This window comes from Lagenorhynchus albirostris, chromosome X (assembly GCF_949774975.1).
Source record: "Lagenorhynchus albirostris chromosome X, mLagAlb1.1, whole genome shotgun sequence".
Lineage (NCBI taxonomy): Eukaryota > Metazoa > Chordata > Mammalia > Artiodactyla > Delphinidae > Lagenorhynchus > Lagenorhynchus albirostris.
This window is the reverse complement of record NC_083116.1, coordinates 122,347,228-122,374,756: the sequence shown is the minus strand read 5'-3', so window position 1 is coordinate 122,374,756 and position 27,529 is coordinate 122,347,228. Positions and strand designations below refer to the sequence as shown.

At 45.4% G+C, this 27,529-nt stretch overlaps 1 protein-coding gene across 6 annotated transcripts; it reads left to right on the top strand.

The window, feature by feature from the left end:
- On the top strand, nt 1-27,529 carry PRPS2 (phosphoribosyl pyrophosphate synthetase 2). Of its 6 annotated transcripts, none has more exons than XM_060136979.1 (9): nt 1,006-1,367; nt 1,931-2,011; nt 2,443-2,543; nt 5,677-5,860; nt 13,642-13,740; nt 14,753-14,877; nt 21,998-22,174; nt 23,097-23,256; nt 24,929-27,529. In XM_060136979.1, the coding sequence occupies exons 4-9, from the start codon at nt 5,756-5,758 to the stop codon at nt 25,019-25,021; spliced, it is 759 nt and encodes a 252-aa protein (XP_059992962.1). In that variant the 5' UTR covers nt 1,006-1,367; nt 1,931-2,011; nt 2,443-2,543; nt 5,677-5,755; the 3' UTR covers nt 25,022-27,529. The 6 variants fall into 6 exon arrangements, with proteins under 6 accessions (XP_059992961.1, XP_059992960.1, XP_059992962.1 ...); XM_060136980.1 differs by having other exon boundaries at nt 1,038-1,064; XM_060136978.1 differs by lacking the exons at nt 1,006-1,367; nt 1,931-2,011; nt 2,443-2,543 and adding an exon at nt 1-260 and having other exon boundaries at nt 22,001-22,174.

The window sequence follows — 27,529 nt, the reverse complement described above, 5'->3', positions numbered from 1 at the left end:
TCCAGCTCCGCCCCCTCCAGCTCCTCTTAGCTCCGCTCCTGCCGGTGTCTGCCAGTCGCTCTTTCCAGCTCTCGCCACAGGGTTCCGTGTTACCGCCGCCTCCGCCGCCCCGCGCCGCTTGGAGCCCCGCGCCTGACCATGCCCAACATCGTGCTCTTCAGCGGCAGCTCACACCAGGACCTGTCTCAGCGCGTGGCCGACCGGCTGGGCCTGGAGCTGGGCAAGGTGGTCACCAAGAAGTTCAGCAACCAGGAGACCAGGTGGGGGCCGGGCCGGGGAGGGCGCTGGGCGCGCGGCTGCGGTGCCGGGCCGGCGCCGGCGCTTACCTGGGACCCCCTCCGCGGCTGCCCGCTCCGCCTTCCGGGGCGGGACGGCCACTACGCGGCCTCCGCGCCACCGCCGCGGCGTCCGGGAGAAGCCGAAGGGGGCGGCCCCAGCCCGGAAGAGCGACCTCCGGGCGGTCACAGGGCAAGGGAGGAGGTAGGCGCAGCTGGCGGGAACCGCGGGGCACGCGGGGAGGGACGGCCCGGGGCGAGCGCGTTCCTGCCTGGCCGATCCCAAACCCCGTGCACGCGAGGGAACGTCCCGCCCACGTCCCCAGCCCTAGCTGCGCGCTGGATTCGCCTGGGGCCGTTGAAAGTGCCTCTTACCCGCCCTGCCCCAGAGATTCCGGTCCGAGGGCTGCGGGGTCGGCTTTTTAAAAGCTCCCAGGTGACAGTTCTGAGCTGCCAGAGTGCAGACTTCTGAGTTCTCCAGAGGCTGTGGTCCTGCAAAGGGTTTAAAGAACCTGAGAACTCCAGGGCCCACGTGCTGGGATCCCCTGTGCTAACTTTTCTGCTTCAGAGATGATGGACTTTTTCTTTTCAGCTTCTTCGTCTTCCTGCGACTCTGCTGTGTCCCGCAGCAAGGCCATGGCTTGAATGTAACTGCTGCCCATGTCTCAGGTCCACAAGAAGCGGTCGCCTCTGTCCAGTGAAGTCAGGCTGGTGGCCCCCTCTGAAGCCGGACCAGCAGCTCCTTTTTTTCCACTTTCCTGAGTCCACGCAGCTCTTGACTAATTACAAGTTGGTCCCATTTCTCCCCCCACTTAAATATCTTCCACTGTACTCACTTACTGATCTTCTTTTTTTTTTTTTTTTAAGTTACCGATCGTTTTGATATCTTTGGCAAAGATTCAGTTCAGGCAACATTTCCAACAAGCGGTGCTGGAACAATTGTTGGCAGCTGCAAAAAAACCCCAAAAAAGTCCATCCATACTTCCCACCATTTCAAAAATGAACTTGAAATGGATCGCAGGCCTAAATGTAAAACCTAGAACTAGAAATTTCTAGGAGAAAACATCGGAGGAGAATCTTGATGCCCTTGAGGTGGGCAAAGATTGCTTAAATACCGAGGGGTTATTATTATTACATGGAGAGAAGGTGGAGGTTGCTGTTTTCAGCTTGTTAGGATATGGGAAACCCTTATTCCAGGTGGGAAATCACCACTGCATAACCCTGATGATAATATAAGTGAAGAAACATTTGTGAATGAGTATCAGGTGGTGTTACTGCACGAGTCCTTCAGCTAAAGAATTCCACTTAGCAGAGTTTTATCCAGAGGTCTCAGAGGAAGTCCAGGGCTCTGGAGAAGGATAGTGTATTTATGTTTGAATGCCACAATATCTGGCAGTCCTGTTCAAGTTGCAGTAGCTTTCAGAAGAATGGGATGATAGTTTGTCTCCTGGCAGCAGTGTCATATAAGTCAAGGAAAAATTTTTATTTGGTTTTGAGTATTTTATAACTACCACTCGATAATTAGAAATCATGAGGTGTGAGAAACCACTCAGCCTGAAGTCTGGGAATTGCTATATAGTTACATTTTATGTTTTTAATATCTAGACTATAAAAGGTTAACTTCCTGACTTTTCTCTTTCGCATGAACTGTCGAGGCCCAGAGGTTGATTCTTTTATAAGGAGGACTGTATCAGATACTGCACTAGTGATCCGGTTTTTACCGTGGGGTCCTAGAGGTGAGAAGCAGAAGGGCAAAGGAAGAGATAATTGATACAATTCATGTCCAGGGGCCCCTACCTGAACCTCTCCCTGAACCAAGACGAGAAATCTGGTGTGGCGCCTGGTCCTCAACTCCTCCCATTACCCATTTTAAAAACACTAATTGGACACAGAGCCTCATGATTTTACCTTCTCATCTCTAAATTATTTAAGCTCTGCAGGGAGACATTGGCTCCAGCTTTACAATTGACCACTGAAGGAGCACAGTGATGTCCTAGGACAGCACTGATGATGGTGTCTGAAAGTCTATTGTAACCCATTATGTTGGTCAGTGAACATGCCCAGAGCAGCTAGCTGGATCCTGAGACCCAAAGTTCTGGTTATCTGTTGTGTAACAAGTCACCCCAGAGCTCAACGGCTTGAAACTAATTGTTTATTTGATTCTCAGACCTGCAGTTTGGACAGGGCTCAGCAAGGAAGGCTTGTTTCTATCCTGTGTGGTGGAGGGGCTGGAGGGTCCACTTCTAAGCTGGCTCACTCACATGGCTGGTAAGTTGGCACTAGCTTTGGCCTGAGAGCTTGGTTAGGAACCTCAGCATCTCTCCCCACAGGGCTGCTGGAGCTTCCTTATTAGAGCGTGGAAACTGAGGTCCAAGCACAAGGATTCCAAAACACAGGAAGTGGCAGCTCCCAGTCTATTAAGGCCTGGGCCCCAAAGTCAGTGCATCGTCACTTCTGTCGCACTGTGTTGTCAAGCACGGAGTCCTCCCAGATCCGGGGAAGAGGCCATAGACTGCACTTCTTGATGGGAAAAGTGTTAGTCTGTGGCCCGTCTTTTAATTACCACACCCATTCGTTGGTGGCTCAGATAAACTCATCAGCCTTCTTATTTCAGGGTCAGTAAAGAGCAGTGGACGCTGCCTCCTGGCCACAGTTTTTAAAAGACCTAGAGTAAAGATCAGTCGCAACCACCTTTATGAGTAGAAGCAGGAATAGCTTTGGGGAAAAGTTGCCATGGTGATTGTATGTATTTTCTGTCTTCCCCTGGACTGCTAGTCATATGGGGATTGAGGTTCCTTAGAAAAACTAGGCCAGAGAAGCTGAAATTCGGGGATTAAACAGTCATAACACCAGCAGTTGTTGGCAAACCTTTTCTGTAAGGGGCAGACAACATTTTAGCCTTCGTGGACCCATGGTGGCTCTGCTGCTGTTAGGTCTTACAGTTCTGTAGGTTAGAAGTGCATCATGGGTCAGTGTTGCTTTCTGGAGGCTCTAGGGGAGAATCCATTACTTGCTTTCCCAGCTCTCAGGGGCTGCCTACTTTGCTTGGCTCTTGGCCCGTTCTTCCATCTTCGGGACCAGCCACATAGCACGTCTCTGACCCTACGTCAGTCCTCACATCTCTTTCTCTGACCTCTTTTCTCTCCCTCTTCCATTTTTAAGGACCCTTGTAATCACACTGGGCCAACTACAATAATCAAGGGTAATCTCCCTGTTTTACGGTCACCTGACTAGTAGCCTTAATTCCATCTGCCACCTTGCTTCCCCTTTGCCCTATAAACGAACATATATATTCAAAGGTTCTGGGGATTAGGACATAGACGTCTTTGGGAGGCCATTATTCTGCCCACCCCATTCTCAGCTCACGGGCTATTATTGACCCCTGAGCTTTATGATACTGTGATTTCCAGATTGACTTCACCTCGCAGTTGATGTGATGTTCACGAAGGAATTACACGTAGCTCTTTAGTACTCGGATCGGAGGGAGTATGTAGAATTCGGTCTGTCACATGCTCATCCCGAGGTTGGCATCGTACTCTTTCCATCCATGGCAGAGCACGTGCGAGGTTAAGACCCACTGTTATCAAAACTCATTTTCAGATCCTGTCAACTTGAAAAATGGCATTTTTGTCTTCTAATTATTCTGTTTAAAGTTGAGTAGAAGCTTCTGTTGATTCAGATAGACTGCTATATGGTATTCGAAATGCCATTTGTGTTTACATTTTCTTAAGAAATAATTAGCTCTTTTAATAAAACAATACCATTGGGTATAATGGGTTTCTGATTGCAAGAGACGGGATACAGGTAACTGTGTATGTATGCCAGTGTTGTGCTGACTCGTTCTCTTGTTGAACCCCCAGAATCCTGTACCTGAATTACAGAAGCTTCCTGGTAGGCAATTTTCAAAGACTTTAGCTCCTATTTGCTTTCTCAAGAAGCTACTGGAGGATGCCCATCAGTAAAACAAGGAAGTGCACCAAGAAAGGGTACAGAAAGTGGGAACTCGAGGGCAGGAAAGGGGTGGAAGCAATCCCCAGGAGACAGCTGTGCACAGCTGGAAAGAGAAGGCAGCTCAGGGAGAGACTCGGGCAGGCCGAGGAATGGAGATCACGCTCGAGGCCTTTGACGTTGACATTGTGGGATTTAGTTTGTTAGCCAAGTGTTGAGGCTGCCATTTGTATGCAGTACTCGGAAAACTTAGTAGTTGAAGAGGTTGGATAATTTCCTCCAGGGTAAACAGACCCCCAAAAGTTGTGCATAGAAGGGCAATACGAACTTGGTTTTCAGTTTACTGAATGACTCAGCTCTGAATGGCACTGACACAGTTAAAATTGTAGCTCTCAGATTTAGTTGGAAAATGCTGATCGATGTGAGGAAGATGGCAAGATGAGATGGGAAGGCTGCACACTGGTGCGGGCGACGGGTTGGGGAGGAGATAGGGGTCAACACGTGATGCCTAGGATGAAAAATCCAGATGAACGGGCTTCCCTGGTGGCGCAGTGGTTGAGAGTCCGCCTGCCGATGCAGGGGACACGGGTTCGTGCCGCGGTCCGGAAGGATCCCACATGCCGCAGAGCGGCTGGGCCCGTGAGCCATGGCCGCTGAGCCTGCGCGTCCGGAGCCTGTGCTCCGCAACGGGAGAGGCCACAACAGTGAGAGGCCCGCGTACCGCCAAAAAAAAAAAAAAATCCAGATGAAGCAATACAAACGTAAGGGAGGGACTTTGAAAATAAATATCTAAAGACCATGTCAAGAGTTGAAATTGGCTGCCTCTGCGCTGTTTATTTGTTTTAAGCCTTACAGAACGGATTGGAGTTTTTTAAGCAATGTGTTATGTGTAACGTTAACGAAAGTGAAAAACTAAAATACAGTATTGAGCCAAAAAGAGTTAATGTAACAGGCCTGAGACAATTTCTGAAGAGCATATGGGATCCCCTCATATATGGAAAAGGTCCCTTTGCAAGGTGGCCCTTGGCTGGCTTCTGGGAGCTTAGCTTTCGTGAGGTTTCCCGCCATTCCCTGTGGGAATAGCTCACTGCTGAACGGTGTAAACCACGTGGTTAACACCGAGTCCCTGGCCCCCCCGTAAAACCCCAGGCACTGAGTCTCTAATGAGCTTCCCCGGGAGACAGTGCTTCACGTGTGTTGTCACAGCTCGTTGCCGGGGGAATTCACACGTCCTCTGTGACTCCACCAGGGTAAGGACTCTTGGAAGCTTGTGCCTGGTCTCCCCAGACCTCGCCCATGTGACTTTTCCCTTTGCTGATTTTGTTCTGTCTCCTCTCAGTGGAAGAAGTCATACCCTCGAGGACCACTGCCTGCCAAGTCCTAGGGAATCACAACCCTGGGGGTGGTCACAGGGATGCTTTCCTATTAATGGGTCGCATGTTCCTTCCCCTAGCGTCGAGATTGGCGAAAGTGTGAGGGGAGAAGATGTGTACATCGTCCAGAGTGGCTGCGGAGAAATCAACGACAACCTGATGGAACTCCTCATCATGATCAACGCCTGCAAGATCGCGTCATCCTCCAGGGTGACCGCCGTGATCCCGTGCTTCCCCTACGCCCGCCAAGACAAAAAGGACAAGGTATGGGGGCGGGGCTCCTGTTGGAGGAACCTGCTCTGCCTTAACGGCTACGTTGATTTTCTCACTTTGTACCTCTGAATCCCTGGGAAATGCCTGCTCTCTCCTGTCAGGATGGAGTAAATATGCCTTCTCTGGTTGGCTCTACCAAAGGTTTGTCTTTGGACCAGCCATCACGTTAATATTTGTACATATAGAAACAGAGAAAGTGTATTTTTGCAGGTATGAAAATACCATTGCTATAATATAAAATTATTATACTTTACATATAATGAAAGTGGATGAAATTATTGTGTACCTTTGTGGTGGTGAATAGAACTAAACACACACACACACACACACACACACCCCTGGTGAGTATAAAACACTGGGGGAAGTCCTGAGCAGACCACTGGATTGTATCCATGTCGGGATCCCAGTTGTGATATCCTACCTTACTTTTGCAAGATGTTACCGTGAGAACCTGAGGCAAGGTTGCACCATCTCAGCATTGTTTCTTTTTTTTTTTTTTTTTTTGCGGTACGCGGGCCTCTCATTGTTGTGGCCTCTCCCGTTGCGGAGCACAGGCTCCGGACGCGCAGGCTCAGCGGCCACGGCTCACGGGCACAGCCGCTCCGCAGCATGTGGGATCTTCCCGGACCGGGGCACGAACCCGTGTCCCCTGCATCGGCAGGCGGACTCTCAACCACTGCGCCACCAGGGAAGCCCTCAGCATTGTTTCTTACAGCTGCATATGAGTCTACAGTTATCTCAAGATACCAAGTTTAATTTATACCGTTATCTCTTTTTAACCTTGCAAGAGGAATGAAGTTAATATTGTTGATTTATTCTTTTTGTAACACTAGCACTGTAGGAGGCTTTGTGAGTTTCTAGAAAAACTGAAGATACGGCCTCTGCCTTCAAGAAAAATCAGAGAAGTTGGAGTTGGAGGGGAACTTGAAAGGGGAATGTATTACTTTGCTGGGCCTGCGAAAACAAATGACCACAAACTGGGAGGCTTACTTAGAATGCCAGAAATGTACTCTCTTGCAGTCCTGGAGGCCAGATGTCAGAGGTCACGCTGCCAGCAGGCTGCAGTCCCTCTGAAGACTCTGGCGCAGCCTTCTTTGCCTCTTCCTGTTTCTGCTGGCTCCTGGCATTCCTTGGCTTCTGGTAGCATCATGTCCATCTCTGCCTGTCTTCACATGGCTGCCTTCCTGTGTCTGTGTGTGTCCTTTTGTCTTTTATAAAAGGACAGTTACTGGATTTAGGGCCCGCCCTAATCCAGAATGAGCTCATCTGGATCTTCACCTTAGTTACATCTGCAAAGACCCGATTTCCACATGAAGTCACAGTCTGAGGTTCTGGGTTGACGTGAGTTTTGGGGATACCATTCAGGCCTCTATGGGGAGCAACTCTTCAGCTGTTGTCCGCCTTGTATTTTATGAATAGATGGTCGGTTCCGCGGGAATCCTTTCAGTTCCATATAACATAAATCCATAAAACATATATTTATGGACATTGAAATGTGAATTTCAGATAATTGCCACATGCCGTGAAATGTTGGGGTGTGTGTTGGGGGGGCTGTGTGTGTGTCTGTCACTTTGTGACTTGCCTTTAGCTTGTGAGCAGCCCAGACCTGAGGTCCCACCTGCTCCTGTGAAGCATGTGACGTCCCACTTGTCATTTATGGAGCTGCTTTTATTCTAAACTTGATTTGCAAGTTTTATGTGTGTTTCAATTTATTTCTTTTGTCGCATCAGTGTAGTCTGTTGTCGTAGCTCTTCCTCCCATCTGGGTGTTTCTATGGGCTTGTTCAGCATCTTGGTTCTTGTCTGTGGCATAGAGAAGCTCATATCCGGCTACCATTTCTCTTCCATGTAACGGGGTTTAGTAAATTCTGTATTCTGTCATTTGTCATCAGATTTTCCTTTTTTTTCTAGTAGCTTTTGCACTTGGCATGAAGATATTTGATACATTGCTTCTTCTTTGGTAAATTCCTCCTTTTATTATTACTTGGCCCTTTCCCACTGTGTAACAATTTGGAACCCTAACTTGTTTTTTGGGTTTTTTTGTTTGGTTTTTGTTTTTTTTTTTTAAACCCTAACTTTCTTTTTAACTGATACAAATATTGAGACGCCTGCATTTTTTGTTTGCAAGTATTTGATTGGCAGTTACCTCTTGTTCCAATATTGTATTTTCAAACTTTGTTTCTTATGTTTAATCATAATGAAGTCTTTGTCGCATAGAGAAACTAGCATGGTCTGCATGGCTGGTGTCCTGCCCCCCACACAGGGGATGTGACGGCACTCCTGGCCTCTGGCCTCTACTTGCCAGGATTGCCCTCTGTCACCACGCTGATGAAGAGCCCTCCAGAGCTCTTGCAGCCCCAGTGGGCTTAACTGTTCCCTGGAACCGTGTTGTTCAACTGTCTCTTGATCCATGTTCCTATTGTTGGACATTGAAATGGGTTTTCTTTTTTTTTTTTTTTTTTTTTTTTGCGGTACGCGGGCCTCTCACCGTTGTGGCCTCTCTCGTTGCGGAGCACAGGCTCCAGACACGCAGGCTCAGCGGCCATGGCTCACGGGTCCAGCCGCTCCGCGGCATGTGGGATCTTCCCGGACCGGGGCACGAACCCGTGTCCCCTGCATTGGCAGGCGGACTCTCAACCAGTGCGCCACCAGGGAAGCCCAAGATGGGTTTTCTTTTGGGGGCCATTTTGAGTACCAGTTTCTTTCCTTCCTTTCAGTGTTCCTTAGTCGCTTTGCTGTAAGTGTGTTTCTTGGAAACAATATGGTAGCTGCTTTTCGTTTTTACTCCAATCAGGCAGTTCCACGACTTTCTGAACTTAACCGCTGATGGAAGAGATAAGATGTGGTCACGGTCAGCAGCACAGAAGCAAGGCCATGATAGCAGTTGAGAAATGGCACCAGTAGCAGCAGAGGGAATCTGGAGTTCAGAAATGGTGCGCCGTATTGTTGGCGCACCATAGCAAAGCTCATAGCAAAAAAGGAATCACAGAGGGCTGTGTTAGTTTCCAATTGCTGCTGTAGTAAATTACTATAAGCTGGGTGGCTTCAAACAACAGAAATGGATTCTCTCATAGTTGTGGAGGCCAGAAGTTGAAAATCAAGGTGCGGCAGGGCCATGCTCCGTCTGGAGGCTCTAGGGAAGGATCCTTCCTGGCCTCTTCCAGCTGCTGGCAGCTGCCACGTTGCCTGGCTTGAGGCCGTATCCCTCTGACCTCCGCTTCCATCTTCACGTGGCTTCTCTTGCCTCTGTCGGATCTCCCTCTTTAAGGATACATACCGTAGCATCCAGGGCCCTCTGGGATAATCTCCCCATCTCAGAATCCTTAGTAAAACCACATCTGCAAAGGGCCTCTTTCGAAATAAAGTAACAGTCACACAGGCTCCAGGGGTTAGGACCTGATATCTTTGGGGCCACCATTCAGCCCACTCCAGGGGGCCTTGATAGGTCACTGATGTGTGAATAAGTGGGTATTTAGGGACAGTTCAAGCTTTGAGATAGTGTCATTATTACATCATTTATCATGTAAGTCAGGCTACTTGAGGGCTTGAAAGGGGGTTCTGTGAATAATGATGCCAGGAAACAAGTGTTCACCCAGCTGTCCCAGGTGAGTCTGGCTCTTGGCCGCCCTTTGTAGAGCCTGGCTCTTGGGGACTGGCCTCGGAGGCGGCCGGGACATGTCGGTTGTTCTGGCACCATCATTTCTGGCCTATCTAGTCAAGCTGGCTCGTGTTGCAGTAAGGAGAGAGACTGTTTCTCTCACCATGCTGCTCGAAAGGGAAATCTTTAATTTGGTCTATCATTTGAGGTGTGCTTTTGGACTTTTTAAATTGCTGCTAATAACTTTTCTAACTACTCATTTCTTTCCCTAGACCAACTGGGCTGGCTTTGTATCAGGAAACTTTTGAAATGAGGGTAACGAAGGATTTAGTAAGCACCTTAGAGAAATGGCCTGAGCCTATATGTAATTCATGTACCAGCCAGGGCTAGTGATGAGGAAACCCAGGGTGATGGGGGAAAACACTTCTCCCCGCTTTTGGCTTCACTTAGGTAGGCTAAAGGCCACGTAGTGTTCGAATGTGATGGGAAGTCGTCGGCCACACTTGTTCTATGGGCTCAGAAAGAAATTCTCCTCCTCAGCCACTGGAGGAGCCCTGGGGAGCCCCACAGACTTGTCCTTTCCTTCCCATAGGACTGTACTGTCTATGGCATCTAAGACACAATGGAATTCTGCGCAGTCGATCTATTTAGAGTTACCTGCAAAGAAGCGCAGAAAAAGCTAGAGCCTTTTAACCAGATTTAAAGCTTGTTTCATTATTTTTAACCTCACTGCTTGTTTTTAAGCAAGGCTGCACATCTGTCAAATTTTATTTTTGCTTTTATTTGTATGTGCAAGAAACCAGGGACAAGTTCTGACAGTGAAGGAAAGGTTTCATGATGACACGTCAGCACAATGTAATACTAACATGGAAAAAAGATGACAATATAGTATTCATTGTAAAAAGTGTGGTGCAGAGTGGTCTGAGTTTTGGGGTAAGACTTTGGAGCCAAGTGGACTTGGGTTTGACCTTTAGTGCCATTACTTACTCTTGTTCCGTTGTGTCTTTAGTTTCCTCCTCTGGAAGTTAAGGATGGTATTTGGTACTATTTATAAAGTGCTTGGCACACAAGTGGGCAGACTCTTTCCCAAAAGAACTAGGTGTCAGATTGTTGAGGCTTTGTGTCCCACTGGGACTCTGTTGAAATCACTCCACTTCACCATTTGGTGTGAAAACAGCCATATTTAATATGTAAACGAAGGGGTATGGCCGTGTTCCAATAAAACTTTATTTATGGACATTGAAATATGAATTTCACATACTTTTCAAATGTCACAAAGTACTGCTTTTGATTGGTCTTCAACCACTTTAAAACCTAAAAACCATTCTTAGCTCACAGGTTGTGAAGAAACAGAGCATGGGCTGTCTTGGCCCATGGGCACCAGTCCCCTGACCTCTGCTATAGTGGGTGGTCAATAATTGCTAGTTTCCTTCCCTGCTAAAAACCGTATGATGTGGGCACAGCTGGAAATAATTACTTTTGAGGGGGTAGAAGACTTGGAGCTTTTTTTCCCCCCCAAATTTTCAAGGTTATGTTCTATTTTCAATGATCAAATAGTTTCTTTTGATTTCTTAACTGGAAAAATTGAGGACAGTTGTGCTGACACAAATTTCTACAATCTCGTCCATTTTTAAAGCCTGCGAAGTTTACACTTTTTAGCGGGGCAGCAGCCGATACATTAAATAAAATCTGGACTCTGGAGAGTCTTTGTCGAGGTTGGTCTGGCTCACAAAATATTTGACCTTTATCCGTTTTTCATTAGGGGAGTCGAACGTTTTATTTTCGGTTGCTGTACCTTGACTACCTTTGTTGAAATGTCTTAGAAATTTTTCTCTGTCTTGGCTATAAAGTCAGTTGAAACTTGTGGATCATTTTTCCTCCAAGATGCAGTTGGGGGTTGAGGCAAATTGCGAAAGATGATCCAAAAACCAAATTTGAAAACAGAGTTTGAAGAAGGAGATCAGAAAGTATGAATTTAAAAATTACCCCTGTGCTTTGGCTCTCAGAAGTAAGAAATGCTCAACGCCATGGAGAGAACGCTATGGAGAGCAGAGGACTCTTCTCGTAGGTTATCAGCTTAGAGAAAGAGCCCCAAATTGATGAGCATTGTGAGTCAGATTCCCAGCTATCAATTTGTTCTTTTTAATTATCTTGGAATTTTGTTAGACTCAATAATTCTCATAGTTAGTGAGGTGAATGACTAAGCCTCGGAAACTTGTTGTTACAGAGATCCTGTTATTAAATATTTATAGAAGAACTGTCATGTGCAAGATACAGAGCCGGGACTGCAGGTGATGTGGAAATCTCCAAAACCAATTCTTTGCCCTTGAGGGACGCATAGTCTAGTTGTGAATTATGCATCCTACATAAAATATCTTCTGATGTCAATCTTTAAGCAGGCGGCATAAGGTGGTCCCATATGGTGGGGACCAAATGCTGTGTCCCTTTAGAAGGGACAGATCATTTCTCTCTAGATTTCTCGGAGTACCTTAAAGTTTGGAGATTGGAACCAGATCTGGAGGATCAAACACATTGGGTCTGCAGAGATGGGGGTGGAATAAGGGTAAGGTGGGTGTGCAGGTGTAGATGGCAAGGCTTAGAGTGTTCTCCGGAAGAGGGAGAGAGCGGGCCCAGTCCCCACTGCAGGGAGGACCCCTCCTGGAGGCGCAGGGATGGCAGTGGGGCAGACCAGGTCTTAGTAGGTAGAGCCGCGCTGGCGGGAGGGCTTTTTATCCCAAAGGCAATGTGGACCAGAGCAGGGGAGCTAACACGATGAAAACGTGACTTAGTTGAGCAGGTTGAACAATTTTTTAAAAATTAGAAAACTGTTTCCCCATAATCTCACTTTCTAGAAACATCTACTGGTAACATTTGGGCTGTTACCTCTCATTCTTTGTGTGTGAAAAAAGTGTGTGTGTGTGTGTGTGTGTATTATCATCAAGTAATAGGTTTCTTTTTTATAAAAGAATGGTGTTATTAGAGAAAATAAAAATAATCTGTTCACATTGTGATATAATTCCTGTGTGTTTTTACATGAATATACTGTGTATGTGTGTGTGTGTGTATTTAACAGAGATCATTTGTTACTATTTTGAATGAAATCTTTTTTGTTTTCAGCTTTGAGATATAATTGACATGTGACATTGTAAGTTTGAATGAAATCTTCTATTAAGCTTACATTTCCTTTTTTGTGGTGTATAGAAATAACACTGTTTACAGCAAAATGCTGAACTCTTTCCCTAGGTCTAATCATGCCTCTATAATCCCTTGGATTGTTTTGACGTGGACAGAGTTACTGTCCGTCATTTATGGTGTGGAACCTAAAGCTATGGAGAAGTTGGGTACCTTCAGAGAGGATACGGTGTCACGCTGCGTGTGTTTCTCTGAATATCAAATTATCCATCACCTTAAGGTGTTCTTTCTTGGATATGGTTTTTGTCGAATTTGTAACAGCCTTCGCTCCCAGCTGTAGTGCAGAAACTTGTCTTTAGGGCTGGCCTTGGCCTTCAGGGCTCTGCAGGATGCGCCCCTGCCTCTCTCCCGGCATGCCCTCACATTCTGTCCTGGACCACTGCCTGTAGCCACACTAGGATTCGTTCCGTCCCTGGATATGATCTCAGCCTCCATAACGTCACATGGGCTGCTCTTGCTGCCACACTGGTCTCCCGCTTCTGCTGGCCTCACCTTAAAAAGCACTTTCCTCAGAGGGGCCTCTGACAACCAGTGTCTTTTAACTTGATGTCCTTCATGCTCTTGTCTGTCTGTCTGTCTCTCTCCCGGGACCTATTATTCTGCACAGTTGTCACAATTGGAATTATATAAATTGTGATGTTACATGTATTTATGTTTAATTATTTGCTTCTTTGATATTTGTTTTCTATACCCAGTGTCAGGCACACTGTCTCACAGTAGTAGATGTAAATAATTAATATTTGGTGAATAAAACGGGATGAGTATCTTTTGCTATTATAAGCTATAAATTTCTTTATTAATAATGAAATCATTTAAATTACTAAGTTTAAATTATTGAAGTATTAATTTTGAATTATTAATGTTAATTTTCTTCAAGTGTAATAAAGCATCTGTGATTCCTCTTTCTTCTATAAATCTTAGTGGGAGAAACCTGGAGGTCTCCATCTCTCCCCTGTTATAAAATCCGTGCCTTTATATTTTAGAGTCGTGCTCCGATTTCGGCGAAACTCGTGGCCAATATGCTCTCGGTCGCTGGGGCGGATCACATCATCACCATGGACCTGCATGCCTCTCAGATCCAGGTTCCAGAATTCTCTTTGTTGTCCTTGGTTATGGTGGGGCCTTAGTGCAAGTGGTTAAATCCTAACGCCCTGTTAAGTTAAATAATTTTTGAAGGAGGTAACACTACATGTGTTTTTAAGTTTGTATATGGCAACTCTTGGATTTTCATCTTTTTTACTGAACTTAGAAATATATTTAATGTTGATATCGCCTGTATCCAGCACCACCTTCCCTCTACTCACTTTTGGAGGAGCAGGAATGGCTTCTTGGTAGTAAACTCTATAATTCCATCTCCACTTCTGGAAAATAATTAGAATGGGAGAGTTGTAATGTAGGTTTTTTAAAACTCTTCATAACTTAGTTCCGTAATCTGGTAAACAGGCCAAATTACACTATGCATACTCTGTGATATAGTGAATGTTGACTTATTTGGCTTATAATAAGGTGTTTAAGAAACAGCAAATCTCTCACCCATTGATCTACGAAACCATTCTCCTATTCCTTAGGATAGAGCTGATCGTAAAATAACAGACCATGTCCCCGTATTGAACTGAAATCTGCTTCTGGAACATATCTGTCTTTTGATTTAATTCTGTTTGAATTAAGAAAAGGGCGTCTGCACAGACATAGAAAAACGGTTACCAAAGGGTAAAGGTGGGGGGGAGATAAATTAGGAGCTTGGGATGAACAGATACACACTACTATATATAAATTAGGTAAACAACAAGGTCCTACTATATAGCACAGGGAACTATATTCAGTATCTTGTATAATGTAAAAGGATCTGAAAAAGAATACATGCATATATATATATATATATATATATATATATAAAAATAGCTGAATCACTTTGCTGGACACCTGAAAGTAACACAACCTTGTCAGTCAACTATACTTCAATTTTTAAAAAAAAAAGAAAAAAAGGGGAGTCAGTTGAAAAGGCTTCTTTTGAATAAAAAATTCAAGTTTTATCTCATGAAAGAGATCTTTTTAAAAACCCTGCAATAACGTGACACCCGCTTCTCCCCTTAGGGGTTCTTTGATATCCCCGTGGATAACTTGTACGCGGAGCCCGCGGTCCTGCAGTGGATTCGGGAGAACATCACCGAGTGGAGAAACTGCATCATTGTTTCACCTGACGCCGGGGGCGCCAAAAGGTACTGCACAGGCCCAGGCGGCATGAGGAAGATTTAGATTTGTGTGTTTGCCGACTGCTTTTTCCTTTCCGTATGTGTTAGATAAGGAAGCATGTCTTCAATTACTGAACAGTTTATTTTGCAAATAAGCAAGTAAGTAGCCAACAGGCTTCACCTCCAGAGCAGAGAGCTGTCATCTTTAACATTTCATCATTCATGAAAGAAAAAAAAAATACACACAGACGTTTGGTTTCAGCAAAGAATGTTTTGAGGGTTTTTTTGGTTTTTTTTTTTTGGCAGTACGCGGGCCTCTCACTGCTGTGGCCTCTCCCGTTGCGGAGCACAGGCTCCGGACGCGCAGGCTCAGCGGCCATGGCTCACGGGCCCAGCCGCTCCGCGGCATGTGGGCTCTTCCCGGACCGGGGCACGAACCCGTGTCCCCTGCATCAGCAGGCGGACTCTCAACCACTGCGCCACCAGGGAAGCCCTGTTTTGCGTTTTTTAAGTTTTCATTTCTGATTATAAAAGCAATGAGCCTAATTGGAAAATAAGGCTTTTACTTAACAACACGATTGACCAAGCTAGTTCTTCTTACTACAAACATTTAGAAATGGAAGCCAAGATAGAACAATTTTAAAATGCGTGTCCGCAGAGCAGCCGGAAAGAAAGGGAGATGTCTGTGGCCCAGAAATAAAGAAGGCTGACAGCCGTGCTCGGGGTGGCCTGGGGTATGGGTGTCAGATCCAGGAAGAGGCGGGTGGCTTGGGAGAGGCTATAATGCCCTCATGGGGGCCTCCAGACAGAAGGGAGATGGCAGGGAGACCCCTCCCTGCAGCCTGGGGAGGAAAGCCAGTCTTTCCCGATGCTGGGAAAATTGACCCCAGGCCACAGAGCCACGGCCGAGGGAGAATTCCACAAGCCCAGCTGTTCAGTAAGCACTCCCCGCTGAAGACCACCTCATTGTGCCTGACTATCCCAGTTAGGAAGCCGAGGGGGCGCAGCCCACCGAGAGCCAGCGCCTGCAGATAACAGGGCGGCGGGCAGCCAGCCCCGTGGGCTCAACAGGACAGTTACTGGGCTGTAAAAGGAGGATGCTGGACGGAAATTGACATGGCACTAAAAGCATCAGAGCGCAGGTGCACTGAATGGCATAAATAATCGTACTGAGAAGCAAATCCAGAGGGCTTTACAGAGACTCAAGGAATTAAAGAGCAATCAGTACAGACAGTTGAGGATCGGGGTGAAGATGAGGGAACGCTGATGCAGAGTGCTTTACTGTGCTCCGAGACTCAGTGAGTCAGAGTCACCTTGTAGAACTGTGCAGCTGCTCTCTGGCGGGGAGAAGAGCGGAATGAAGTTTTAATGCCCGGGCAGGGGCCTCCGTCAGGGAGGGAGAGGTGAAAGAGAGCTCCGTCCACCAGTCCTGTGAGAAAGCAAGGAAGCTCGTAAGTCTGTGCACGCTAGTAAACCTGCCACGAGAGAGTGGTGACCATCAAGCTTGGGGACAACTTTAAAATGCAAATGCCCATCCCTCATCCCTTCCACGGCCAAGCTAAGGACCTAGAATCGAACTTAAAAGCTCCCCTTCGGGTGCAAGCAACCCAGAGTGTTGTCTGCTTAAGGCAACAGGGGAATGAGAGCAACGTTTTGGAGTAATTTCTCTTGGAGATGCTTGCAGTTACTTAGAAACTTACTGAAGTCACACAGTGGCATCTGCAGGCGAATGCACTGGCCTGCTCGAAGGTTAGAGGTGAGCAAGTGGGTTGAGAGGGAGCATAAGGCGTAACTTGTTTTTAGTAACAGCTTTATTGAGATGTAATTCACATACCTCCAATTCACCCATTCAAAGTGCGCAGGTCAGTGGGTTTTGTGTATTCAGAGTTAGGCATCTGTCACCACTGTCTAATTCCAGAACATTTGCAGTCACTCCCCACTCCCTCTCCCTCCAGCCTGTGGCCACCACTAATCTCCATTGTGTCTAGGGAATTGTCTCCCTGGGCGGTTCATATGGATGGATCATAAAATAAGTGGCTTTCATGTCAGGCATATTTCTTTTTTTGACCAGAACAACTTAGTTTGATAGCTAACAGGCCAAAAGAATAATAGATTCCACAAACTTCTGTGGCCTTGTGTTTTTCCATCCCAACCCTATTTTTTTTTTTTTTTTTTTTTTGGTGGTACGCAGGCCTCTCACTGTTGTGGCCTCTCCCGTTGTGGAGCACAGGCTCTGGACTCTCAGGCTCTGTGGCATGTGGGATCCTCCCAGACCGGGGCACGAACCCGTGTCCCCTGCATCGGCAGGCGGACTCTCAACCACTGCACCACCAGGGAAGCCCCCAACCCTATTTTTTATGTATAGGGTGATGTCTCCCATTTCCTTCTTGAGGGACCTCTATTCTTCCCAAAGTCAGAATGATGCTTTTCAAACATATACCCCCCCTTTTTATTTCACACAGATGATGTTATGCTGCACATACTTCTTTGCTTTTTTTTTTTTCAAAGCGTGTTCCGCCTTAGCAACAGTTCCCCAGCTGTGCAGTAGGTCTGCTTTCTTGGTTTTCGCAGCTGGGTGATAGGCCCTTGGGTGCGGATGTAGTGATTCCTTTAACCAGTCTCACGTTCCTCTTTAGTAGGTGCTGTTGTTTATGTTCTTAGGCACATTCCTGCAGCACGACACTCACTTTCACATTTCATATACTTGTACAAGTAGGATGCGTTCTTAGAACTGCTGTTGCCAAGTCCAGGGGCATGAGCTATTTAGGTTTTGATGGACAGGGTCAAAATTTGGTCTTTGAAAGAAGATAGGCTTCGCTGGTGGCGCAGTGGTTGGGAGTCCGCCTGCCAATGCAGGGGACATGGGTTCGAGCCCTGGTCCGGGAGGATCCCACATGCTGTGGAGCAACTGGGCCCGTGCGCCACAACTGCTGAAGCCCGTGCACCTAGAGCCTGTGCTCTGCAGTAGGAGAGGCCACTGCAATGAGAAGCCTGCGCACCGCGGCGGGGAGTGGCCCCCACTTGCTGCAGCTAGAGAAGGCCCGCGTGCAGCAGTGAAGACCCAGTGCAGCCAAAAATTAAATAAATGAATAAATTAATTAATTTAAAAAATATATGAACTCAAAATTCACATATAAAAAAAAGAAAGAAGACCATTGGGATTAGCAGATAAAACTACTATATATAAAATAGATAAACAACAAGGATCTGCTGTATAGCAGAGGAAACTATATTCAGTGTCTTGTAATAAACCATAATGGAAAAAAGTCTGAAAAAGAGTATATAAATATATATATATGTATAACTGAATCACTTTGCTGTACACCAGAAGCTAACACAACATTGTAAGTCAAGTATACTTCAATTTAAAAAAAAGAAGATAGGGCTTCCCTGGTGGCGCAGTGGTTGAGAGTCCACCTGCCGATGCAGAGGACATGGGTTCGTGCCCCGGTCTGGGAAGATCTCACATGTCGCGGAGCCGCTAGGCCTGTGAGCCGTGGCCGCTGAGCCTGCGCATCCGGAGCCTGTGCTCCGCAATGGGAGACGCCACAACAGTGAGAGGCCCGTGTACCAAAAAAAAAAAAGAAGATAGACCAGTTGACATTCCCAAGTATGGATGCCAGTGACTTTGTACACAGGCTTGCTTACACAGCAGATGATCGGACTTCTTTTACTTTACAGATCGGCTGAGTGATACATGGCATCTCCTCCTGTAAATTGCAGTTGCGTGCATAAGGTTGAGCGCTCCTTCTAGCACGTTCATATTTTGTTCATACCTTTTGCATGTTCTGTCAGCTGGAGGCCTCTTCCTCTGGCTTGTTAGGAGTTCTGTGCAGGCAGGAAATGACATCTTTTCTTCTCGTGTGTAGCAAGTAAGTCCCCAAGTTTTTCACTTCTTCCCTTTTTGTATTTTTCTTCTCTGCAAGACTTTTAAAACATGCTTATGTACTCACATTTATCTCTGTTTCACATTATGGCTTCTGGGTTTATGAAGGATCACCCTTAACATTTTTCTTCTCCCATGATTTCATATGTTTTAAGGGTTGCTTTTTTCCTTTTTAATGTTTTGAGTTTTCTTCCATCTGAAATTTGTTTTGGAATAAAGAGTGAATTAAGAATCCAACTCCCCCTGTCCCCAGCTATCTGAATTGTCCCCAGAACTATTCAGTAATCAATTTTTCTCACATTGATTTGAAATACCATCTTTTATTATATACCAGGCTCCCCCATCTACTTGCCAACTCCTGCTCAAAAAATGCAGAGTCAGCTAGCCAGAGGAAATGGCCAGTAGCAAGATGCTGTTTTTGTTCAGATCCCCTTCAGAGTAGTTCCGCTCCGATCACCCCTGCTCCCCCTCTGCCGGGAGAGGCAGGCTTTTTAGGGGCATGCATTTCCGGTTTTTTGTCACCTCCATTCCTCACCAGTTTTTGCTACACATTCTTGTCATCCTCATATCCTGGAGTAAGCTGTTCCCCAACCGACAAAATAGCCTCGCAGGTAACGCATGATACGTACAGTTGACATTATCTGTGGCTTCTTTGTTTGATGCAAGAAGTCGTATTTCACCAAGAAAAATAGATATCTATCTGACAAATTGGAACTTGTTGTCATAGAAAAAACTTTGAGGCTTGATTTGTTCCAGGTACAAGTTAGTATCCCCACAAAACTTAATATCGCCACAAGAGGTCACTTGTGGGTAGAAAAAAATAAACCTTAGGAAACACACCACTGTTGAGGTAGTCAGTATTAACGTAAAACTGGTCTGGGAAGTTGGTGAAACTAAATAATTCAGATTTGACTTTTTTCTCTTTTCTTTTAAAGAGAATGTAATAGTGTATCCAGAAGAAATGGAAATCAAACTATGTATTATTTTTGTCCTAGCTTTTTCCACCCAAGATTTCTATATGATACACTGTCTCAGCATCGTATGTTAGGAATAGGTATTAAGTGTCAGTTATACACCAGGAAAAGAAGAGTTGGAACCTGCGGAGAAATAGGAATGTTCTCGCAACCCAGGGGGCTTTTTGCAGGGATATTTTCCTTTATTCTCTGCTTCTGATGTTACCATTGGGTACCTGCAGTGGCTGGAGCTCCCCCACTCATGTTCCACGCCTGTCCCCAACCCCCCAAAACCTGAGCTTCTTTCCCACGCAGGCCTCCGCGCCCCTGCTGGTGTGTTTGTGCACAGGCTTAGGAGAGCGGATCACATGGCAGAACGCAGGTTATGCTTGGACTTGAGTTGCTTCAAACTTCAGCCCCAGTGGTGGCGCTTCCCCACCGCACTGAGATCTTCCTGGTCCTTACAAATAAACAGAATTTTAATGTATACGCACGTACGTAAGGTGTTCAAGAGTCTTTCTTGGGAAAACCTGTCTTGCGTTCTGAGAAACTAGCTTTCCTTAATGGGAGTTTAAATGGCTTATCTTTTATGAAATTGGCATATAGATAGTAGTATATGTTTTAGGGCGATTATGGGGCAAAATCTTGGTCAGCATTCAAATTCTATTTAGTTATATATATGCCACAATTTAAAAAAATACTTGTTGAATGTTCTCAGAAACAAGCAGGTGTAACCTGTGGTACACAGTCCCCTTCATGCTGCGCTCTTGGCCCCAGAGAGTGGGTTCCTCTCAGCGCCTTGGCCACACTCGGCTTGATCAGAGCACGCATGGGGTGCCACTCGTGGTTACCAGCTGAGGAGGACGCAGTGAATGGGACCACGACTTAAAAAGCGTCCAGAGGTTGCATCCTCCAGTCGCTGCATACTAAATTAGGGTGTGTGAGTGTGTATGTTTTGGTCCCTCGATAAAAAGTTTTTCAGCTGAATTGCATCAGGAGTGACCCTCATTTCAAAAAGTGAAACGGGAAAATCTTCATGTCATCTTATGTCTATGGTGTTATTTTGCACTGTTTCATCATTGAAGTCTATTCTTCACAGGAAAAATCTGGAATGTTCCAGGCTCACTAGCAAGCCTGGCCTGCCACCTTCTCCTCCTTTTGCCAGTTCAGGCCTTTCAGAGCTGATGACTTTTGAGCATTTGCCCTAGTTGTGCAGAGGCCTGGACTGTGATTACCGTGTCCGGAGGCCTCGTGTCCCGTGAAGCCCGTTGTCCTAAGCGTACAGATTACATGGCTGCGCTCACCCGGACTTTGTCCCCACTGGCTGCTCCCTACACTGAGCAGTTAGTATTTTCTAAATAACTTGCTTTTAGTTGTGCCCCTCACTTTAAAAGGTACCCACAAGGGCTCCCCTGGTGGCGCAGTGGCTGAGAGTCCGCCTGCCGATACAGGGGACACGGGTTCGTGCCCCGGTCCGGGAAGATCCCACATGCCGCGGAGCGGCTGGGCCCGTGAGCCATGGCCGATGGGCCTGCGCGTCCGGAGCCTGTGCTCCGCAACGGGAGAGGCCACAGCAGTGAGAGGCCACGTACCGCAAAAAAATAAATAAATAAATAAAGGTACCCATGAACACTAACCTGTTGAGTGTCAGCTGCTTAGCCAGGAGTTTTAGCCCATGGTCAAGGCGCCCTGGCTTTCTTCCCCAGCTGCCACAAATGCAAGGCCACATCCTAGCATGTTTCTCCCCTTGCGTCGCTTAATACATATCCCAGACCAGGCCTGGCTTTGCAAGGGAGGCCTGATTCTTGCATTATCTTGAGTATGGCTGGTCACGACAGTCCTAAAATACAGCTGTGAAGAACACAAGTTTTTTTGTATTGACAGTGTTTGATGTATCTGTCTGTGTCTTTTTTTTTTTTGTAATGAATCTAGAGTTTTTTAATATAATTTTGGGAATACGTTTTCAGAATTAGTCTAATTTTTTTCCCTATCTATGTTTTTTAACTTTTAATTTTATATTGGAGTATAGTTGGTTAACAGTGTTGTGTTAGTTTCAGGTATACAGCGAAGTGATTCAGTTATACATATACATGTATCTATTCTTTTTTCAAATTCTTCTCCCATCTAGGTTGTTACAGAATATTGAACAGAGTTCCCTGTGCTATACAGTAGGTCCTTGTTGGTTATCTGTTTTAAATATAGCAGTGTGTACATGTCACTCCCAAACTCCCAATCTATCCTCCCTGCCACCTTCCCCCTGCTAACCATAAGCTTGTTCTCTAAGTCCGTGTCTGTCTGTGTCTTTGAGCAGGGTCACGTCAATCGCAGACAGGTTGAATGTGGAATTTGCCTTGATTCACAAGGAGAGGAAGAAGGCAAATGAAGTGGACCGGATGGTGCTGGTGGGCGATGTGAAGGACCGCGTGGCCATCCTTGTGGATGACATGGCCGACACATGTGGCACCATCTGCCATGCTGCGGACAAGTATGCGTGTGGTTTGGGACCCCTGAGGAGAGTGTCAGGGCGTCTCATTAAGAAAGGAAGAATGTCAGCTGTTAAAAAACTCGGCTCACTTTTCCTAATTATTACTGATAGCTTAGTAGTAGTTTTTCAGACCAAAGTCAATTCTAGGCCTATTTTTTTTTCTCGGTAGGGAAAAAACTGTGGTCCTTTATGGCCTGGTTTTCATTTTCAAGGTTGAACTTTCAGTGTATTTTTAAAGAAGTTCAGGGAAGGTGCTTCTCCTGAAACTGAGCACAGGAGGAAAAAGACAGTCTTTCGGCCTCTTCAGGCCCTCGCTTCCTTGGCTTGCCTTCACTCCAGCCTTCTCAGCGTTGGCTTCCAGGGACTTAGAGCTGGGCTGTTCCGCGTGGGAGCCACCACCCAGCCATGCACGGCTGCAGAACGCGTGGACTGTGGCCCGTCTGACTTGAGATGTGCTGGGAGGGTAGAATGCACAGCCGGTTTCAGAGACAGAACGAAACAAAGAGTGTATAGTACCTCAGTTTTGTGTATTGATTGTATGGCAACATGGTGACATTTTGGCTTTACTCTTTTAAACCTGGGCAGTTTTGTTCCCTGGGAGACATTTGACAATATCTGGAGACATTTTTGGTTGTGACAACTGAGGGGACGGGTGTTGCTGTTGGGTAGAGGCCAGGGATGTGCTACACAGCAAAGAATTATCCGGGCCCAACGTCAAGGCTGATAATCCCTGATTTAAGGGAATGTAAAGTGTTTGGCCAGCACATACCTTAAAAGATCCTGTTTTAGACTGATAAATGTGAGTGAAATTGGTTCCCTGTTTTCCTTTATGGAACACACTATTGCTTTTAAATTCACACTGAGGGGAGAATGCTTCAAGAATATTTGTGTGCACTTAGTTTTTTTCTCTTTTATTTTATAGGCTACTCTCGGCCGGAGCCACCAAAGTTTATGCTATCCTTACCCATGGGATCTTCTCTGGGCCAGCTATTTCCAGAATAAATAATGCCGCCTTTGAGGCTGTTGTTGTGACAAACACTATTCCCCAAGAGGACAAAATGAAACACTGCTCCAAGATTCAGGTACTGGCTACACTGCAGGCAGAGCCAAGCAGGGAGGCAACTCGCATCTTGTGTGTGTGACCACTTGCTAAGCAGATGTCAGTAGAGGTTGTAGCTTCCCGTAATGGGAAGGTATGATACATGTTAGATGTCTGGGAAAGGCTGGGGCCAGCAGAGGTCAAAGTTATAAATAGTAAGTGAATAAAGCCAAAGTAAAGAACATTAAGAAACAGGCTGTGGTAAAGCTAAACAGAGTTACCACATGACCCCCCTGGTCCACCTCTAGGGTTATTCCTCCAAATCTGAAAATGGCTGTTCAAACGAAACCTTATGCACGAACATTCACAGCAGGCCTTATTCACGGTAGCCAAAAGGTGGAAATGACCAAATGTCCACCGACAGTTGAATGGTTAACCCAAGTGTGGCCTCTTCATACGATGAAATATTCCTCAGCCTTAAAAAGGAAGGAGATTTTGATACTTGCAACAACATGGATGAACCTTGAAAGCGGTATGCTAAGTGAAAGAAACCAGTCACAAAAGGACAAATATTGTGTGATACGTAAACTAGATTCCACTTAGCTGAGGGCTCTAGGGTAGTCAGATTCATAGAAAGGGGAAGTAGAGTGGTGGTTACCAGGAGCGGGGTGTTTAATGGTGCAGGGTTTCCGTTTGGGACGATGAAAAAGTTTGGGAAATGGTTACACACCACTGGGAATGTAGTTAATGCCAGTAAGTTCTATACTTAAAAATGGTTAAAATGGCATCTTTTGTGGTACATGTATTTTGCCACAGGTTTTTAAATGGGGAGGAAAACAAGCAGCTTGGCTGTGCCAGGGGTCTCTTAGCTTTACTCCTTCTATCCCTCCTGCCTTGGGAGGCCCCCAGAGAGTGGGCAGTGATCACTTTACACCAGCTGGCCTGAAATAAGTTGAAGGGGTTTGAGTCCTCGTTTTGCCTCTGTGTCTTGGTGAACCTTGGCAAGTCCTTTCATTGCTGGAAGCCTACATGCCCATCATTAGAGCATGAAGGTGGATCAGTGATCTGCTTCGTGATTTCTCATCCATCGGAGAGCAACACAGTTCATTCGGCACCAGGAGATTCATTAGAAAATGGTCAGAATAGCTATGCCTTAGATTTTCATGTCTGATTCTCAGTAGTTGAGAGTCAGCAAATTAAGGCCCCCGGGCCCAATCCAGCCCACCGTCTCTTTTTGTAAATAAAGTTTTACTGAAACACAGCCATGCCCATTCATTTATGTATTGTCTATGGCTGTTCTCATGCTGACCCCGGAGTTAGATGATTACAGCTGTGCTGTCAGACGTTACAGTTTCTGTGTTTTCAGAAACCAAGAGGGAGAAAAACCTTCCACATGATGATTGAGTAAAATTAATTTTAAAACAACAAACACTGAAAGTAAAGGATGTCTCTGGTTAACAGCGGCCCTGAAAAGCCTTTGAAGTATCTGCACTGAAAAATCTCACTTCCAGGATCCCGTACAGGATTGTAATTTGAAGACAGACCCAAAACTGTCAGTCCTCTCAGAAGAAATGGCTGTGGGGAGGTTCGATAGTAGCACATCTTATGTGCTGGAGAAAGCGTTTCTAGGCTTTCTGGCTTCTAAGTTTCCAATTAAACATCACTGAGATGTCCCACTTTCTTCTCCTCTTTTCTGTCTTTTCATTGGTGTTTAGGTTATTGACATTTCGATGATCCTGGCCGAGGCGATTCGAAGGACCCACAACGGTGAATCTGTGTCTTACCTGTTCAGCCACGTCCCACTGTAAATCCAGGATGTGAGGTGTGGAAGCAAGCCTGCTCTGGCTTCTGACTTGCGTGCATTTGTCTGATTATTAGCTTTAGGACTAAGTAGTTATATTAATGCAAAAGCATCAGATCTTTGTATACTCCGAGGGCCACTGGTTTTCCCCCTCTTAAAGCTCCCGACCATTTATTTTCAGTTTGGTGGGGAGGGCAGTGGTTATTTGATCTTTAAGTGAACAGTCTTAAATGAGAAATGTTTCTGTTATCGTGATTTGTTCTGATAGGTGACCTTTTTTTCCTTTGTTCTGTCAGTGCTTTGAGGCCACAACTTTCAAGTTTATAATTCCATTGTGGAAGTTCACAGTTTATGTATTTCAGGGTTACCAAAGGTCAGCTCAGATTAAAGCCTCTGTGTAAATATAAAATGATAATGCCTGTGGACATTTGGGTGAAACCCTGTAGAGAATTAGCCTTTTGCTTCTAAGTCAACCTTAGAGAATTTTTAATACCCTGAATTTTGAGTATTTGTTTTAGTGATCAGGTTTCCAAGAAACCATTTTGGTTATTATGCTTAATTTGGACCAAATTTTACGTAGCTGAAGATGGCCACTGACACGTTTAATTCTGGTAAACGTTAGACATATCAGAGGCAATGTAGTTCAGTATTTTTTTATTGCCACTTCTAAAAATCGTAACTGTCACTTATCTGAAATACCTTGTTCTAAAATTCCAAAATTATGTTGAGCAATAGAGCTGACAGAGAAACTGTTTTGAGGTAGTCTGCAAGTACACTGTCACATTCATGCTGTGTCCATCCCAGATGCACCTCATGTCCTGCCATCTTGTTTTTTTTAATGTCCTGTTTTTAGCTCTAGCTTTTACTTTGCCTTTTTTCCAAGAGTTTCATGTTGTGGATTTCCGTCACAACAAAGACTTCTTCGCTAAGTCCCCTCACATTTACTAGTCTGATCTCTGTTTTGCTTTTAACATGAGAAAAAGATGAATTGTTTGTGGGTGCCTCCAAATACATATTTAAATATTATTTCCTTAGTGTTGATCTCATGGTCTTTTGCCTTTTGTACTCACAAGTATCAAGCCTTCTAGGCAACAGATTATTGTAACTAAAGCAGTTACCTGAAAAGTGTGGGTGAGAAAGGCCTAGAAAAAAAAGGACAAATAAGGAAACGTTAGTTGCTCCATGAAGTTAAGGTTCAAATGGTGGCCCAGGAGTGATGGTGGAGGGGAGATAGCTTTATCCACAGGTGGCTTTTGACGGCTGCTGAGTGAGGCGCGCCCATCTCCGGTGGCAGGCGGCAAGCATCAACTCTGAATTTTCCTAAGTGCGTGTTGGTGGACAACCAACTGAGCGCTTCCGCCCCCAAAGAAGAAAATGTGCCTGCACAGACAAAGCCCAGGAATAATAAATAACAGTCTCCTGCTGCTGAATCTCAGAACTTGGAGAGAAGAAGGTCTCTGATCTAAATTCTGTGGGTGGAAAAATGAAATCTGTTTAAGTTGTTAACAAACCTGAATAACAGCCTTTAAGGTTTCAGACTTCAGTACAGCAGAGGGTGAATCAAAGTTTAAAAGTATCATCTTAGTCATCGCAGAGACTAGCATTTTGCTGTACCTTAAGAGGGCTTTTGAGAAAAAATCCTAGTGTAGCCTGGTTAAGGTCAGCTATTCAATACGATGGACGTTATCTAGACGAGTTGATTTGAGACATGTGAAGAGCCTATTTAGATGTATGTAAGTTTTATTTTGGACAAATGAGTGATATCTGTATTTCTTGAAATTTCTATGCATAGAGAAATGAAAATGTAGTTATGAACGCACGCAGGTAGACAGCTTCGCATCCCAGTGTGGACATGATGACAATGACTAAAACCAGTTGATTTAAAGGCGGTCATTTCATCTAAGATTTAAGAGTCTAACACATAGAGCTAGTTTTAAAATAACGATCTTCAGATAAAGAGGTAAAAATCGGTATTGTCATTCTCTGAATTAAGAACTGATTGTTTCTATGGTTATTTATCTCCACTTTAGTATTTTAAAGTACTTCTGGTACATCTGTCAACTAAATAGACTAGAGGTAGCCCTGCACGGCGGCAATGTAGCCCTTAACTATTTGATGGTCCAGTTCAAAAAAGATGATGAAGACAGCCTTGAGAGCAGCGTAATCCCAGAACTTGTGCGTCCCTTGCTGCTTATGCGGAAACATTTCAGTGAAACCACCAAATATATTGCTCCTGTCTGACTCTGCTGCATGGCAGTTGACTTGGCGTACATCTAACCAAAAAGGGGAGCCAGAGAAATATGAATATACCAAAGTTGCTCAGTTTCCAACTTAAGTTACATTAACCAACTTAAAGAGGTTCGTAGTATAACTTTCCTTTGGTAGATATGATGTCAAATAGATTGAGGAACTACGTCATTTGCAGTGCTTGTATTGGTTTAGAATATAGGATTCGAAGATCTTCCAACACTGTACTAAAAACATTTCAATAAAATCATGCTCCTTCTTTCTTTCA

Bases quoted from the DNA above. Each gene is read 5' to 3' on its own strand.
- PRPS2 (XM_060136976.1), top strand. From the start codon at position 2,332: ATGCCCAGAGCAGCTAGCTGGATCCTGAGACCCAAAGTTCTGGTTATC. The intron at 5,861-13,641 runs GTATGGGGGCGG...TTTATATTTTAG, and splicing joins GCCAAGACAAAAAGGACAAG to AGTCGTGCTCCGATTTCGGC. The intron at 22,175-23,096 runs GTATGCGTGTGG...TTTATTTTATAG, and splicing joins ATCTGCCATGCTGCGGACAA to GCTACTCTCGGCCGGAGCCA.